At 42.0% G+C, this 18,187-nt stretch overlaps 1 protein-coding gene across 1 annotated transcript in view; it reads left to right on the top strand.

Annotated features, from left to right (window-relative positions):
- The first annotated feature begins 2,086 nt into the window (after positions 1–2,086).
- IPO11 (importin 11) overlaps positions 2,087–18,187 on the top strand; it is an 84,968-nt gene continuing 68,867 nt past the window's right edge. Inside the window, exons 1-6 of the mRNA XM_082075779.1 lie at positions 2,087–2,408; positions 3,156–3,211; positions 5,474–5,557; positions 5,843–5,986; positions 7,599–7,699; positions 16,761–16,833. Of these exons, the coding sequence (XP_081931905.1) occupies positions 5,849–5,986; positions 7,599–7,699; positions 16,761–16,833 (312 nt within the window). The 5' untranslated portion in view covers positions 2,087–2,408; positions 3,156–3,211; positions 5,474–5,557; positions 5,843–5,848. The remainder of the gene's footprint in view (positions 2,409–3,155; positions 3,212–5,473; positions 5,558–5,842; positions 5,987–7,598; positions 7,700–16,760; positions 16,834–18,187) is intronic.

Genomic DNA, 18,187 nt, shown 5'->3' with positions numbered 1-18,187 from the left:
CAACAAATATGCATAATCCAAACTAGATTAAGACCCTTCAGTTACCCTTTCTGTCAGGGCACAGACATGCGTTGCTCTAAGACTCACTGACAGCTTTGATTGAGGCTACAACTCCTCCTTGCCCTGAAGTGCCAGGTAGTTTTCTTATTAAAACTGAATTTACAGTTGACAAAACCCCCCACACCTTCTGTCCATGCTTATGAGCACCGGCCCTTTGGTAGTTTTCTGCTGGTTCCTAGAGTGGGTTGGTGGCAATGAGGAGGGGGTAAAGGATGGTGGTAGTTTCAGGTACCTCGATAATGCTTTTTGCAATGCTCTTGTTTCTGAGAAACAGTTACTGGGATTTCTCCAAGAAAATAATATGGACAGACCTGGAATGTGCGTCACTACCAGAGGACAAATGGAAGACGCAGGTATTTTGCATCAAAAGGAAACGTTTAAATACACTTTAATACAAACAATCCCCAACAAGTAAAATGACTGTAACTCTGTTTCCATTGCCCAGACCAGACTATGGGTTGTACTGTCAAGTATTGTGCAAGAATACAGTGAGGTGAAGTCCATGATCAGAGAATGCAGGTTTCAGTTACGGCAGCATCAATGCATGTTATTTGGTATATTTAAAAACAGTCACTTGGAAGTCCAGCACCTCACTTTTGCCAGGAAAGAATTTACTGCTTTTAAAATACAGAGCAGCAGCTTTTTGCCTCCTCTCTGCAATAAAACCTCATATCAAAGCCATTTTTAGAGGAGACATATAAATGTCTATTATATAGATAACAGAAATAGGGATCTTTATCTAGTTGCTTCTAAATACTGTAAGCAGCAGTTAAAATGCATATCCCTATATAGGCATACATGTTTGTTCATGTTCAGGACTGGGAGCCAGGACTGTCTAGTATTGAGAGTTAGTACTGTTCCTGTGTAACCCAATACTAAGCTGTGCTACATGGGTACAGGTGCAGATAGAATGCGAAGAAGCTTAAAAGGAAGGCATAAATTAAAACCAAAAAAACCTACTGAAATAATACATATCCATTGAATGACGTTGTTTTTCAGGGTGGTAACCTTTGTTTTTTTGGGACTGTCTGAATTTTTTCTGCAATTTTGAAGTTTTCTGGTATTTCCTGTCAATGGAAAACAGGATACAAATTCATTTGCTATTCATAGCACAGATATGGCAAGAAAGTGAACAAGAAGCTGGGCTGCATCAAGAAGGCCATAAGCAGCGAAGACAAAGAAGTCATTGACCCACTCTGCTCAGTGCCTGTCAGGCACACCTGGAATACTGTGTTCAGTCTTGGTCCCTGCTATACAAAAAATACGTGGGTGGGCTGGAGAGGGTCCAAGGAAAGGCCGCAAAGGTGATCAAAGGACTGGGATGCTGCTGTGCAAGGCAGGGCTGAGAGAACAGGGCTTGTTCAGCCTTGAGAAAAGCAAGCTAAGGGGAAACCTCATTCCAATATTTGTGGCCACAAAGAAGATTTTTACAAGCAGTCACATGGAAGAGACGAGGGGTAATGGGTACAAGTTACTCCAGGGGAGATAATGATTGGACACGAGGGAAATTTTTCACCATGAGAACAAAAAGCCATTGGAATCATCTCCCCAGTGAGGTGGTGGATTCCCCAACACTGGACACTTCTAAGATTCAGATGGACAGGGTGCTGCACCATCTCGTCTAGACTGTGACTGTGTCACCGAAGTCTGGACCAGGTGATCCCTGAGGTCCCTCACAACCTGCCGTTTTGTCATTCGACGATAACACCGAAGATTTTTACAACAGCCCCCCAACACCATTCTCAGGCGTTACAGCTGGTGACAACGGCTTCAAACACATCACTAAAACTATGTCGCCATTTCCCGTTTTCTCCAGCCGTTTTCCCCCGTCGGCAGCCCGCACACGACAGCAGCAACAGCCCCATCACGCATTGTGACGTACCGGGCGCCGCAGCCGACCCGCCCGCCGCGCGCAGGCCGTGCCCCGGTGACGGGCGCCGGTGACGGCTCCCGGCGGGGCTGAGGCGGGCGGCCCGGCGCAGCCCAGGGGCCGTCTCTGGGCAGCCGTGAGCCCGGCTGGCTGCCCCGGCGGGCACGAAGTGAAGCAGCACGACTGCGCCCCCGCTTCACGGAGAAGCCGCTGACGTCAGGCGGTGCCGCGCGCCAGGCGCCCCGCCCACACATCCATAGTCCCCGCCCCCTGCGGCGGGAGCTGCACGCGGCGGTCCCGGCGGCCCCCGACCGCTCGGCGGGGAGAGGCGGCCGCAAGTCGCGGCGCAGTGACGTCCCGGCGGCGCGCCGGGGGAGGCGGAGTGCGGCAGTGGCTGCTCCCGGCTCGTGGCGCGAGCTTCCGAACCAGCGGGGTCTCGCGCGCCCGGCCCGGCGCGCGGCGCCAGCAGTAGGCAACGGTGAGTCGCGTGCGGGGCCGCGCGGCCGGAACCCGGGGCGCTGCGGGATGCTCGCGCGCCGTTCCGGGCCGCTTCCCGCCGCTCCCGGCGTGGCGGGCTCGTGGCGGGACGCGGGGCCGGGTGGGCAGGGCCCGAGCGGGCAGGGCCCGGGCGGTGCAGGGCCCGGGCGGGAGGGTTGGCTGGGGCGAGGGGGCGAAGCGGCTTCGGCTCGCAGCGAGGCCGCGCTCAGGGGAAAGAGCCCCGGAGGCGCAGCGCAGCGGGCGGGGCGGCCCTTCCGCACCCGCGCAGGCCGCTGTTCGCCTCCGGTTCTGCGCTGAGCTGCCCGATGCTGCTCGCGTATCCTTTCCGTGGTGTGCCGGCCCCTGTGCTGGCTGCTGCAGACCGGCCAGGGTGATACAGTTCTTGGTAATGGCCAAGTGCATCCCAGTGTCACAGAATGTTTGGGGTCTGAAGTGATCTCTGCAGATCATCTTGTCCAACCCACTTGGTAAGGCAGGTCTAGCCAGGGTAGATGGGTTTCTTTTCAAATTGCATAAAATGCAGTGCATTCTCGGAGTTGGAAGAGCTGTCAGTTCATGCCAGAGAGCTCTTCCCTGCTTTAAACAGTTTTCAGCAGGGGCAGAATTGACAAGACGGCATCAGAACAATATGAGGCATTAAGGTGGTTGGTTTATTGACAGAACTTGTTTTTTTGTAGGAAAGGACAAGTATTTGCCTTCATTAAAAGTGGTTATTTTCTTCCTGCAGGTTGAAGAACAGCATTGAAAGCCTTACAGTAAAGCAGATTCTACCGTAAATCAAAGGTGAGTCGTTTCTCTGCTTTGTTACCTTAGAAGCCAAAAACATGTGTGAACTGTATGTGGCTCTAGATGCAACACTGATACTGCTTCCATTTTCTGTCTTTACATACCTTGCTTCCCTTGTGTCTCTGATGAAGTGATGTCTGTTGTGTTTTTGCCATGTCTTTCAAACTAGCATTCATTATGTGTGAGAACTACCCCAGTCTTTACAGTGTTCTCCCTGTGAGTTTTGATTTCTTGAAACTGCATTTTACCACCATTTTTTTTTATCACTCTCTGCCTTTCTTCTCTTGTTCTTTCATTGTACCATTCTGCAGAAGGGCATTTAGCAGCTGTGTGTAAATGATGGAATACAAGCTTTTGTTCCCTGAGCTTTATGTATAAAATTTTCAAGCTGTATTATCAGAAACAGGTTTAAACTGTAGTTAAACTGAAATGATTTAAAGCTGTTTCAGAGCAGGAGGGCAGATTGAAAGTTGCATTCCTGTTTCAGCTGTTGCACACTAATGTGTTAGAAAGTCTTCTGTCATATCTCTGCAGATCTGTTAAAATTAGGGGAACTAGGAAGAAGTCAAAGGAATGTGATTGATCTTGTGAGATTGTTGATCCTATAAGCTTACTGTTAAACATTAAAAATAGGCCTGTGTTGTCTCTGTATGTGTCTTCAGCTTTTTCTGTGTCATCAATACGGAACCCTCTGATAGAGTTTCTTATGAGTTATACCCAAGCAAATCCTTGAAATAGTTTCAATATAATTGTTTTTTTTTTACTGGCTGTTCTTTTTCTGAGTAGTTCTTGGTCAGCTTGATACTTTCCACTTACCCTATAAGGCTGTTCTTCTCCTCAATATTTTTAATGCAGTCTGACTTCTCTTAGTATGGTTGCTCACTCCTGTTCTTTATTCCTGTGTTCCACCTTGGTCTTTGTCCTTTTATCCTTTATATCTTCTGCATGCTGACTTTTTCAAGACCTATGTTTTAGTTTCAATTTTTGTAAAAATAACTTTGTAGATGTTCGTTTAACTATGAATGCTAGTATTCTTGTTCTTCGTTTCAGAAGGTGACCCTTAGGTGGTTCTTTCAGCCTTAAGGAGTGGAAACTTTGGTTTTTGTGTTTTTCTTGAAACAAATGTGCAGGAAAATACATTTTTGAGCTTCTGCTTGAACCTCCCTAGCTGCAGTTTGTAGCTTTGTAGTTATTTATTAGTTCCCTTATGTGCTGATGAGAAGTGTTTGGTTCTGTCCTCTTTGCAACTGCCCCTTGGGAAGTTTGTTGTGTTACTGAGTCTTCCCTGAGCTTCCACTTCCCTGAACAAGTCCTCAGCCTCTCCTTGTGGGTAATTTGCTTTAGACCTCAGACTGTCTGAGTGGCTGTGGCCTCTCTCCGGTTTCTACACTTCTTTCTTGAAGGGGGCAGAGGGACAGGAGTGATGACAAACCTGAAGACCCTGTTCTAGAGTCAGTCTCGGCTGCTGCTGAGGAAAGGATGATAACGACATCCTCAGAGCCACTTGCTATGTTCCTCTTAACACAACCTAGTGTGTACTTGTCTTGTTTTGGGCGATATATTTACCACTTTGTGTCCTTCTCATTTCAGAGAAACTATTCTTACACCCTCTTAGAGTGGAAAAGAATTAAAAGAGTACAGAATTGATTGCTGTTTATGAGGGAGTTTTTCTACTGCATTCTTTGAAGTCTGTAAAAAATGAAGTGTGGAGGTGTCTACTGATGGAATCTAGATGATCTTCTGAGATCCCTTCCAATCCCTAACATTCTGTGAATTTGTGTGATTCTGTGAACCCTTTGTTTTGTTCCCTGGCAGATATATAGCTGTCCCTGATATGTTTTTTGTAACTGACATGTGAGTCCAAAATTTGGAGGTATTTCAGTGTTACGGGAAAAGTACTTGGTTACTAATTTGCCTGTATCAAAAGGATTGACTACTCAGGAAAACCATTGAAGGAGCATGGCAGAACACGGGAATATTCTCTGAAGTCAACTGTGTGTGCAGACACTTCCTTAGGAAGGAATGAAAGAATGAAGAATAGAACAGAAGTGGATCTTGGATTTTTGCCATCAGGAGGAGATGAAGGAGTGTGGGAGTGGGAATGACCTTCATGTCTGCAGCGCTGTTTCTATCACAAATTCTCACTCCTCTCTCCCGGCTCCTGTTACACAGCAGATTTTCCCCTTTCTGAAACATGTTATTCCAGAGGTGCTACCACCATACAAAAATGATAATACTCTGCATCCTCTTCTCTTTCAGACGAGCCTCTGATTTTCTCTGCCTGCATTTGAGGTCATCGCTAGCAGTGGTTTTGTTTTTAGTTTGCTGTCCTTCACAAGAGAGGTAACTGGTTTAAAACAGAAATATTTCTTGTAATTCCTCAAAGGTAGTAAATGTACTTGTAATAATGGATGTAATGCTTGCTTTTTCTGCTGAGTGATCTCTGAAAGCAAAATAGTTTAATTGCTGTACCTTGATGCTGCCTGTGAGTGGGTGTAATGTGATCCTACACGGTATAGTCTAACGACAACTGAGCGTGGGGTGTTTAGGTGATATGAATGGAAAATACCTATCTATATTAGCTGGCTTTTTTCTTCAGTGTTTTTCCTCCTTTTTAAATGTTCTCAGGTTTTCATGGATATCAACAGTGCCAGCAGTATTGTTTTGCAAGTCTTGACCCAAGCTACCAGCCAAGATACTGCAGTGCTGAAACCAGCAGAGGAGCAACTGAAGCAGTGGGAGACGCAACCAGGGTTCTATTCAGTCTTGTTGGTAAGACACAGTGGAAAAGTGCAATGAAGTAAACGTTGAGTAATTCTAGATGTGACTCTAGAATACTGGGCACCATGACCTGTGGCTGAGGAAAGCCTTGAGTCGTCATGGTCCAGCTGCTGGTATCCCAATGCTGTGTGGTGGCAGGCGTTGTCATCACCGTGTCTCACAGCAGGCTTGTTTCCCAGACGTTCAGAAGGAGGAGGAAATCCAGCTTGTAGTGCCATGAGGTGCTGGGCTCTAGTGCTGACCCTGTTGTTGGCCTGTTGTGAATTCTAGATGGTAGAAGGCCAAGAGGACCCTTCTCAAAGAAATGACATTTACTGCTCCATGAGGGAGGGAGGCTTGTATGGACCAGAACCACCTTTATTGTGGATTTGGTGGCATTATGTCTGCTTTTGTAGAAGTTCCCCTGTGACTGTGTTACATATAGATCCTTCCATGTTGTGTGGTGCTTATCAGTGGGATACAACCTTTTTGGTGTTTAGGTTGCTAGTTTTGAGTCAATACCCTTGTCAGCTTATGTTTGCTTTCTAGTGATTGGAGTTTGTGAGGGTTCTTTTTGTGCTGGGCATTATGTCTAGAAAGCTGGTAGTATTATAGAAATAGAGTTCGATAAAATGGTAAGTTTTGAATTCATATTGAAAAGCTTGATGAGGTGCCAGCTTCTTTTAAAGGTTTATTTTTAGTTCTTCAGACACAGCAGCCAAAACTAGCAGATGCTCTTGACCTGAATCCCTGCATTTTTCATGTCCCTTCTTAGTAGCCTTCTAAAAGCCCTTTATACAAGTGGTGCTGTGCACTGTGTAGTGATACCACTGAGCTCACATCTATTTGCTCCGTAAAGCAGGGACTAATGTCTCACCCCCTCGAGAAGGATCCGTCTAGTGCAGTGGTGCTTGTATTAAGATTCAATGGCCTATATTTATTTTAACTTCTCCTGCTTGGTTTGTTTTACACTGTTACTGTATGAAATAATCTTTCTTACTTTGTATATACAGATAGGTACATAAAAGTGTATATAGATAGATACAGATCTATGTATGTGTTTAGATACTTTTAAGTAGTAGAAGCTGATTTTCTTGAATAAGTATAGGCAAGTGTAAGAGTTGCTGTCCTTCCAGGTTACTGTTTTGCAGTCAACATTGGTAGTCAAGACAGTTCTCAGCATATGTCAAGATAACAAAGAAATCTCCTGAAAGGTCTTGGAAGTCTGTGGCACTGCACAATACAGAATAATTTCTTATTCTAATCATAATTCAGCTGTGTCATTAAAGAGTGTAATAGCTGGCTGGTGCTGGTAATTATTATTTTTTTATTCCCTGTTCAGTCAGACGAGACTAGAAATACATTTGCCATATACGTTTAGTTTATTTTTTATGAATTAAGTGTTAGGGCTAGTGGTAAGCATTTTTGTAATCTTTAAAAATTAATGTTTAACACTTCGTTTAACGTGTCTGTCAAATGCTGGCTAGTGCATTTTTTTTATATACACCTGTACATACAGTGGTGTTTGTATTTATACATATGCCAGTGCATGTGTTAATACAATTTCTATCCTGTCTGTGGTGTATTGATCAGTTTTTAACTTAATCTTTTTTTTTTGAAACAGAATATCTTTACAAATCATACCCTGGATGTGAATGTAAGATGGTTAGCTGTGCTGTACTTTAAAAATGGAATTGATCGCTACTGGAGACGTGTCGCACCACAGTAAGTTCTGATTTTCTTTCACCTCACCTCCTACAGTAGTTTCTGTTATACTTGTCAAACTGGAAAAGAACAAATTCCTTGGTTGACAGAAGTTATTTTAGAATTCATGGTGAAACAGATAAAACCTTTCAACATTAGGACTCACTCTTGAACCACCCTGCTTTTGTATTTCTTCTTATAGCTATATTCATGTTTTACTTTTAAAAACTGAGTTAGAAGGCTATTTTGTAGAAATGAGATTTTGAAGTGAAGTGATAAGCTTTATAAGGTTAGCACCTGGATTTTCTGATAATAGCAGATGAAGGCAAAGGTAGGAAGCCTCTTGGAGAGATTACGAAGGAGGAATTTCATTTAAGCGGATTAATAATTCATATTGAACATGTACGTGATAAGGAGGAAGTTGCTATCATGACAGCAAGTTCTGGTCTTCATTGTCTGTTGTTCTGATATGTGTGTTCTGATAATGCATGACAAAAAAAAGTTCTCCAAAGAAGCTAAAAATCTAAGCAGTGTTCTCAAGCACCAAATCATTTACTTAAAAGTTACAAGTAATGCAGTTATAATTTGCGATACTTGCAGCCCTATATACTTTCGGTTGTTCCATGTGGAGTTTTTTCTTTTCCCTTTAAAAAGTCGGGCTAATTTCAAAAAGGGTTTCAATTTTCCTTCATTGTTTTTAGGAACCAGGAAAGGCTTGGAAGTGTTCAGTCTCTCTCTTAAATGGTAGTAATATAAATAGGTGGGACATCATTATGAGGTTCTGTAGGGAACAACTTGTAATTCCAGGTCCACTTTTTATGAGTCATAGTTCTAAGCTACTTCAGAAAAGTATGGCATGATTTTCATTGTGTTTGTTTGAGATAAGTTAATGTATTTTGGCTTACATTGTAAGCTTTTATGAAGATTCATCAAAAGAGGGAAAAGTGATGAAATTCTACATCTGTGGAACATTTTAGTAGTACTCCTTCATTATTATGGAAAGTACTAGAGTTTTTGTACGTGTGGTTTAGTATACAATTGCAAAACATCTGGAAGCATTCGGATTCTCTTTTATGTAACAGGAAAATAATAGTAATATAAATATTAATAATAGCCAATAAAACATATATTTTTAAAGATTCCATGAAGTAATTCTGTATGAAATAGTATATATTCTATATGAAATAAGACCAGTTCTAATTTTTCTATTTGCAGATTTAGCACAATTAATGTATATTTATTTTAAAATATTGGCTATTGGTAAAGATTCCATGTGGTAAATAAGTACTAAGTTTCCACTCTATGTCTATTTTTTTCCTCTATTTCTAATTTCACTTCTAAATTTTTTGTATGTACGATCCTATCAGTATTTTGCACTCACCCAGATTGCTTTTCTCTTATGTTGAGGGTATTTTGAGAAATGCTGCTTTTAAGCTGTGATTTCTCAGTGGATTGCTTTGTGAACTAGTTTTGTTTTAGATACTATGATCTTTTAATATTTCACTGTATATGTTGCATTTTTGTTGTCCTTGCAAAATTCTTGTCTTTCATCTCGTCTATCACATCAGCAGCTGTCCCGTGTCCATCCATGGTAGTACCTCAAAGTGTGTTCCGATCCATCCTGTTTGGTAGAGCAGATGTTGGATTTGGAGGTGACTGTTTTCTGCTGCTTCTCAAAGGAAAGGCCTTTTTATACCTGTGTTTTCTCAGTGGGATGTGAACTCAGGTCTATCTACTTTACTCAGCTGTTGATTTTCACAAAAGCTACAGAAAAAAATCATACTGTTGACATTTCTGCTTTTTGCCAAATGCAGTTGAAATTTGCCAGGTAGTTTGAAGAATTATGAGAATTGGAGGAGAGTTCTTGCAGACAGGTAATATTTTCATACAGCCTTAATTCCTTAGTGCTAAAGATAGTTTCTTTCAGAACAATTTCTCTTGAATATTTGTGTACTTGTAGGGAACTTTCACAAACTTTCCCAGTAAGATAAATACCTCTGTTGTACCAGTGTGCTGAAGTTAGTTCAGCTGAATCAAGCAGAGCTAGCTTTCCCCTTCTGCTGGTCATTCATGATTTCTCAGCTGCTACTTCTGCAAAGCAGGAAAATGCTGATGGTGAGTTCTTTAAACAGGACAGTATCTGAGTGTTTCATTCTGCTAAAATACATAGCTACAGAACAGTGAATACAGACAACTTTTTTTTTTTTTTTTTTTAAATTAAGAAAACGTGAGTTTTCTGAAATAGTGTTCTTTTTGTACATGTTCACTGATGCTATCTGTCCTATTCATGCTGCTTATTCTCCACCTGCCTTGGACTTAAAGCAGCATTTTCCAGTGAGAGTTATTTCAGAGATGGTCTTGTGAACTTTCTGCTGTGTGCTTTGTCAGGCAGCTTCCCAGGTTGCTGTGGGCAAGAGCCTGGGCTTGTCATACCCTCATTTAAGGCATGGTGTGGCCTGGTTTTGAATGTGTTGCCAGCCTCCTCAGAAGGTGATTTCACTCTATGATTGTGCACGTGGTTTTGGTTTATGGCTTTTCTTGAGTTGGAGTTTTATTAGGAGTTCCTTTTCTTGAACATGTTTTTAATTTTGCAGATAATCCTGTTAAATCCTGTCTTTTATGGATTTTGTTCTCTGGTTTGATTACTGTGTTGGCAACTTTAATAATACATCTCAAATCCATGTTTTTGTTTGTTTGAGTGATAACTGTAAATAACTCTTGAGATCTGGATTTTTAGCTTATGAAATAGTAGAATCTTTAAAAAAAAAAGCTCCAAAAGAACTTTTAAAATATTTGGATACTTGTTTCCTCATACCGCGAACACAGAAAAAGATCAGAAACTTGGAAGCTGCCAATTGTGAATGGCAACCACATAAATACTTAGAAGTTAATCTTGTTTTAATTTTTGCTTTGGAGTGATTCAGTGCTGAAGGGACATGATTTGTTGAATTATGCACATTCTTCCCAATTTCTAGCCTGCCTATAATTTCTGGAAGGTGTTGTGGGCTTTTCTTGCAGCACATTAAAAGAGGATAAAGATACCGCTGTCTGTGGCTCTGTCTGTGGCTCTGTCTGTGACTTGCGGATGGGTGAGCGTGTAGCAGGGAATCTGGTCTCCAGCAGATGCCACTGTTGTATTATCTAAATGGTAAATTCCTCCATCCTCCGAAGAACTGTTGGAGATTCTTCAATTCCTGCCACATAATGCAGTATAGCACTTACCTCTGCATTGGTTTCTTTTTTTTTTTTTTAATTATTACTACTCTTTGCCACCTCTGCTCATAAGCTTCGGTATTTGAGATGTTCATTCTTATGAATCTGTTTCGCTTCCTTCATTTGTTTTGTTTGTAATGGTGAAAGTGTAATTATGCCATTTTTATTAATGGTTAGCAATGAACTGAATTCTCGCTCCTTTTGGAATATGAATATGGTATGACTAATATAATTCTAGTTATGAAAGAGTAATTAAAGCAAGGAGCCTCATTTCCTCACAAACAAGGTAAATGTAATAATATAGTAGAACATTTTTTTGTTTGTTTATAAATCAGGTTTTAGGTGCTTTCTGTTATTCCTGAAAGTGAGATATTGTACAAGATACAAGTAATTGAGATTTGATTTCTTATTTGCATTAAAAATGGCATACAAGTTTTAGAAACTACTTAAAGTATGCAGGTACATGTGGAAATTATATACCACATTTTTGTATTTAAAAAAAAAAGGACCACAGAAATTGGATGTCATCTCGTGGCTTTACATTAACAACTGAAATAGTTTTCTGCAGAAAAACATTTACTGTTGCAGAAATATTTGTAAACATTACCTAAATGTTTTTAGGCATAATTTAATTTTATGTAGAAATAACTTAAAGCCTAAGTCTTCATAAAAAGCCATTTAAACGTGTTTCCTGAGTGCTATAAATTACCTTTCAAAGTAGGACTTAGTGCACAGCTCTGAGTCAAAAGTGAAACAATAGATTTCCCCCCTTGTGTGCTAAGAATGGTAACTCTTTGATTTAGGAAATAGTGAGTACTTGTGTTATATACAAAGGGGAAAAAAGGTAAAATTGGAGTGTTGTTGCAAATGTTTGATCTTAGGCTAAATCTTACCACTGCTTTTTATTATTTTGAGATGAGTATTTAGTATTTCTCTAGATTAGTGTAAAAGCTGTGTTTTAGGGAGCTTTAGCCACCATTTTGAGTCTCACTATATAAAACTGGTAGGTTAGTGTCTGTGCCTGAGGTCAGACAACAGGAAGTGGTTAGAATCATAGATTTGGATTGGAAGGGTGTGGAGAACGAAGAATTTGGGCACGGTAAGTCTCTTTGAGTGCGACAGGCGACCCGCGAGGACAGAGACTCAATATGAGTTTAGCATCAATGCCCTTTAATGAACGTTTTAACAACACACTGAATATCAATGTCCCCCAATACACGTTTTAACAACACTTATATACTCTTTACTTAGTGATCACGCGACAAGCACAGGCTATGATTGGTCACTCTCTGCAGTCCGTCCCCCCGCTATGGTGATTAGCTGCAGGGCACTGTCCATGAGCTGTTCACGCGCAGTGATGACAGCGCCCCTCCTGCAGCCTGGGTTGAGGATAGACCAGCTTCTGTTTACTTAAGCGACTTCCGTTCTGTCTTTGGTGTCTCCAGACAACCCTCCGTGCAGGTCCTAGCCTACACCTCAGCCACATCAAGCTCTGGCCTGTTCACAGCACACAGCCCATGTCCTCTTTCTTCCAAAAACTCTCCACAGAAGGGAGCTTCTAAAGTCATCTAGTCCAACCCCCCTGCCATGAGCAGGGACATCTTCAACTAGATCAGGCTGCTCAGAGCCCTGTCCAGCCTCGCCTGGAATGTCTTCAGGGATGGGGCATCTACCATCTCTCTGGGCAACCTGTGCCAGTGTTTCACCACCCTCATTGTAAAAAATTTCTTCCTCATATCTAGCCTGTATCTCTCCTCTTTTAGTTTAAAACCATTACCTCTTGCTCTGTCGTAACAGGTCCTTCTAAAAAGTCTGTCTCCATCTTTCTTATAGGCTCCATTTAAGCACTGAAAGGTCACAATAAGGTCTCCCTGGAGCTTTCTCTTCTCCAGGCTGAACAGCCCCAACTCTCTCAGCCTGTCCTCACAGCAGAGGTGTTCCAGCCCTCTGATCATTTTTGTGGCCTCCTCTGGACCTTCTCCAACAGTTCCGTGTCTTTCCTGTACTGAGGGCTCCAGAGCTGGACGCAGGACTCCGGGTAGGGTGTTACGGAGGGACCCCAAAGTTAGTTTTAGGCAGACAACAACGTCCAAAACAGACTTTTATTCTGTCCAGGAAAGTCCGGGAAAACAACCAATTAGAAACAGGGTTTGTAAAATCAGTTAATACTCCGGTAACATAAAATACAGATTCGGGTATCAACTTGAGGAGATTATATGGGGTACAGCAAAATAAGAATAATGGAGATCCACAACGTCCATACATGCACTCACAATAAACAATGCCAGAGCTGTCCCTGACTCTAGAAAAATACATGTGCTTATATTGAAGCACGGAATACACTCACTGGTCTAGTGAGGAAAACACCCACCCAAGCGGCAAGGAATTATTTAATACACTTGCTTATCCAGTGAGGGAACATCTAGTTATCACTCCACACGTGGAGATGAGGCAGTCCTATTTTTCGGGAGGTTACCTTAGACAGTGTCCCGGTTGTGGGAGGGCTCTCTGCAGCAGCATTTGGCCAGTGCTCTGAGAGGACCACACAAAAGCAGCCTCAGCTGGACCCTGTTTTATAGTCTTGTCAGATCTGGCTGTGGGCAGTCTAGAAGCTTCGTGGCTTCTCTGCACGCCCCTACTGTGTCTACATGCACCTCTGCACCCCCCCTACTGTGGCTGCCTGCGCCTCTGCACGCCCCTACTGTGGGTGGTGTGCCCCCTCCTCTCTCCTAAGGACTCTTGCCTGGGTCTCACAATAAGAGCCATTAACTTGCCCCATTTCAGGAGAGGGGGGAGGTGTTGAGGGAGAAGGGGAATCTGCACACATGCAGCTGCCACATCAGTTCTCAGCAGAGCGGGGGGGTGGTGGGGCGAGAGTGTATCGCCACATGGGGTCTCACCAGAGTGGAGTAGAGGGGCAGAATCGCCTCCCTCAACCTGCTGGCCTCGCTCCTTTTGGTGCAGCCCAAGATACAATTGGCCTTCTGGGTTGCAAGAGCACATTGCCAACTCATGTCCAATCTTCCATCCTTCTGTACCCCCAAGTCCTTCTCCACAGGGCTGCTCTCAATCGCTTCATCCCCCAGCCTGTATTGATACTGGGGGTTGCCCCAACCCAGATGCAGGAACTTGCACTTGGCCTTATTGAACCTCATGAGGTTCACATGGGCCCACTTCTTGAGCTTGTCCAGGTCCCTCTGGATGGTGTCCTGTCCCTCAGGTGCGTCAACTGCACCACTCAGCTTGGTGTCATCCACAAACTTGCTGAGGGTGCACTCAGTCCCACTGTCTGTGTCATTGATGAAGATATTTAACAGTACTGGTCCTGATACAGACCCCTGAGGAACACAACTTGTCACCAGTGCCCATCCAGACATTGAGCCATTGATCACTACTCTCTGGGTGCGACCATCCAGCCAGTTCTTCATGCACCAAACAATCCGCCCATCAAATCCAAACTTCTCCAACTTAGAAAGAAGGATGTTGTGGGGGAACACGTCAAAGGCTTTACAGAAGTTCAGATAGATGACATCCATAGCCCGCCCTTTGTCCACTGATGTAGTCACTCCATCATAGAAAGGAACTAGTTTGGTCAGTCAGGACTTGCCCTTGGTGAAGCCGTGCTGGCTGTATTGAATCACCTCCCTTTCCTCCATGTGCCTTAGCATTGCTTCTAGCCAGATCTGTTCCCAGGTTCCTCTTTTCTACCCTTTTTAAAAGGGGTGCAATGTTTCAATTTTCCCAGTCACCAGAGACTTCACCTGACTGTCGTGACTTTTCAAATATCATGGAGAGTGGCTTGGCAAGTGCATCAGCTAATTCCCTCAGGACTCTGGGATATATCTCCTCAGGTCCCATAGACTTACATATGTTCAGGCTCCATGAGTGGTCACAGACCTGATCCTCACTAACGTGGGAGGGACTTTGCTCCCTCAGTCCCCTCTTGCAGTTCACACACTTGAGAGGTGTGGGAAGAGAGCTTGCCTGTGAAGACTGAGGCAAAGAAGTTGCTAAGTACCTCATCCATTGTTGCCAGTTCACCAGTCTTGTTCATTGGGGGGCTACTCTACCTCTCACCTTCCTGTTCTGCCTGACCTACCTGTAGAAGCCCTTCTTGTTATTCTTTGTGTCCCTCGCCAAGTTCAGCTCCAGCTGTACCTTGTCCTTCCTGACCCCATCTATGCACAACTGCAGAGTGTCCCCTCTGCTCTTCCCAGGATCCCTGTCCCTGCTGCCACTGCCTGTGCATTTCCTTCTTGCCCTTTAGTTTGTCCAGCAGGTCTCGACTCAGCCATGCCGGCCTCTTGCCCTCCTTACCCCATTTCTTATACCTGGGAATCGGGAGCTCTTGCACTCAATGGAACGTGTCCTTAAAGCTCTGCCAGCTCTGTTCTGCTCCCTTGTCCCTGAGGGCAGTTTCCCAGGGGTCATGTTCACTAACTCCTTGAAGAGCTGGAAGTTGACTTTCCTACCATTCAGGGCCTGACTTTATTCGTCACCTGTCCCACGTCCCTCAGGACTGTGAACTCCATGAGTGTGTGATCACTGCAGCCCAGGCTGCCTCCAGTGTTGGGATCACTGATTAGCTCACTTGCACTGGTGACCATCAGGTGTGGTGTCACATCCCATCTTGTAGGGCTGTCTCTTACCTGGCCTAGAAGTTATCCTCAGTGCATTCCAGGAGTCTCCTGGATTGCCTACAGCTCACTGTGCCATTTTTCCAGCACATGTCAGGGTGGTTGAAGTTGTTGGTTGTTCTGCCGTGTGTTTTCATTCTTCTTAATTTCCAGCAACTAGATTTCATTGGGATGTGGTGATTGCATGCATGTTTCTAAATTGTTGCAGTCTTAGATGAAAGTGTTATCTAAACAACCTTGTGTGATAATTTATGTCTTTTTATGTACAAGGAACAGCTTTCTAGCTGCTGTTAGTTAACAAAAGTTGATTATTTTTTCTGATTGCATAATCTGTAAATAACAACAAAGCATTTTTAAAAGCAGTTTGTTATGTTTCCTGCCTGGAATATATTAGTAATTTACATCAGTCACATGAAGTCTGAAGTAGTGCTGGAGTGATAGGGTATTTTAATTCGTAGTCTTAAACTCATAGAAGTCACTTAGAAGGAAGTATAAAGATAGTGTAAAGCTTCATGTGAGGAAAGTTAACGTTTATGGCTTAGAATTTATTCTTCTTACTAGCTTTCCTTGCATTTTTGAAGACTGTATCAATATATTTTTCACTCAAAGGTATAACTTTCAAAGGATTCATATTTTTAAGTGTGGCTATATGACTTGCTTGTAGAAATGGATTTGTAGCAGAAAATGATTACTACTTTTGCAAAAAGAGCTGTCATTTGATAACCTGATTGCCTTAAACTGAACACCTATTTGTCATTATTCTTTAGTGCACATGGGCAAGTCATACACAAGTCATCAATAGCCACAGTGATAACTGTATAAAAACTGTCTAATAACAATCAGTTTATAGTTTGTGCAATCTTCTCTTATTTTCATAATATATTAGGGTATCTTACTGTGAGCTTTCTTTTTTGCCATTTGTATTTACAAAGGTCACATCAAAACTTGGGGTTTAATTTTGTCTGTTTCACTGTTCCCTCTGTTGTTAAATGTCTTGGAGACAGTGAAAAAGAAGGGATGTTTATATGTTGGTAGTTTACCAAACTGAAATATATTAGTTTCAAGAGAATGGATTATAAAAGTAATCTTCATCCAGTCAAACACAGATGCACAGAGAGAAATGATCACTTAACTTTTGTTTCTAGTAATGATGAGAAAGTAATTCTGAATATGAATTAATAGTTGTTTTTTATTGAACATTATATAATATTCTAATAAATATATCCTGACAGTGCTCTTTCTGAGGAAGAAAAAGCTACACTGCGTGCTGGACTTATTACCAACTTTAATGAGCCAGTGAATCAGGTCAGTGGTGGACGATTAATTATTACTCTCCAAACGCTTGTATTGGTATATAATTTGTTTTTTCTCTTTACAAAGTGTTTAATAAAGTTTATGAGTTGCAATTTCCATGTTGCCTTTCAGACAGATCTGTATGTTGAAGTAAGATCGTTTTCCATGGATAATAATTCAACATGTTTTGTCTCTTTAGAGAGTTTGTGTTTTGTTGCAGTGGTAGTTTATGTTGTCCGTTGCTGTTTATGCAACCATTTGGAGAGATGGTTCAGGGAATGGATGTAGCTCAAAAATAGCCTTCTCTCCCCAAGTGATTTTTCTTTTTTCAGCTGTATCTGTTCTCTGATCTGATTCCCAGTATTGCCCTATGAGGAAGTGTGGTGGGTGTGTAGTGGGAATGAGCTGTTGAGAATGCTACTGCATAAACCCACCTAAGCAGTATTATTGTCACATATCTAGTCACAATATTAATGAGTTTATATAAGCATAATAAAGCTTCAGCATGATAATGCCTTATCTTACAAAAAGTGACTAATTTTAAGCAACTTAGAATAAGGATTTATTGTTAAATTGAGTATAAAGCTATTGTTAGGGGTTCAGAGTATGCATTTGCTGGTTGAATGAGTCTGCCTTCTGCTAATTTATTCTTGCTCATGCAAGTATGAGATTCTGGAAGGAAATATTTGCAAATATTTCGAGTTAGGTCTTATAGAACTTTTCCAACGAAGTACTAAATGATTTAAATAAGGTAAGGTTTAAAAAGAAAAGGTATAGCAAACAAACTTCCATTCTGCAGACAGTTCAGTTTCAACTGTTCAGCATTCCTTGATGGGATTAACGTTATTTGTAGGATTTTAGCAATGTGTCAAAACTAGGGTAGTTGAGTATTTGTAGAAGACTTTTGTGCAATGACAATTTGGACTAGAATTTGAAGTTTTTATTTCAAATGCAATTTTTAAAAATCCAGATAGACTTTGAAAATATCTTTAGATTTGTAATGCAGATATAGTTTCAGTGTAAAAAAAGAGATATATGACCAAGTATTACTTGTTTCTTTATTTCAACCAAAAAGAACTATTAAGTATGTTGTCTTGGACCATAAAGTCTGTGTCATTTATGCTACTACTAGGTAGTATAAAATTAATCAGATACTTAATTTTGCAGTGGTTATGTGGTATTCACATTTCTAAAAACCTAATGTTAACTGCATTGTATGTGAAATGATTCAAAATTTATCAACAGTTTTTTCACACCTTCATTAGTATTTAATCAATTTGCCTGCTAAGACAATAGAATGGTGTATTTTATAAATTCCACTGCTGATGGACATGTCTCCCATTCTGAGACTATAGTTGCAGACTGA

The sequence above is a fragment of the Streptopelia decaocto genome (assembly GCF_964273445.1).
Source record: "Streptopelia decaocto genome assembly, chromosome: Z".
NCBI classification, from domain to species: domain Eukaryota; kingdom Metazoa; phylum Chordata; class Aves; order Columbiformes; family Columbidae; genus Streptopelia; species Streptopelia decaocto.
This window is presented reverse-complemented; position numbering and strand designations above follow the sequence as displayed.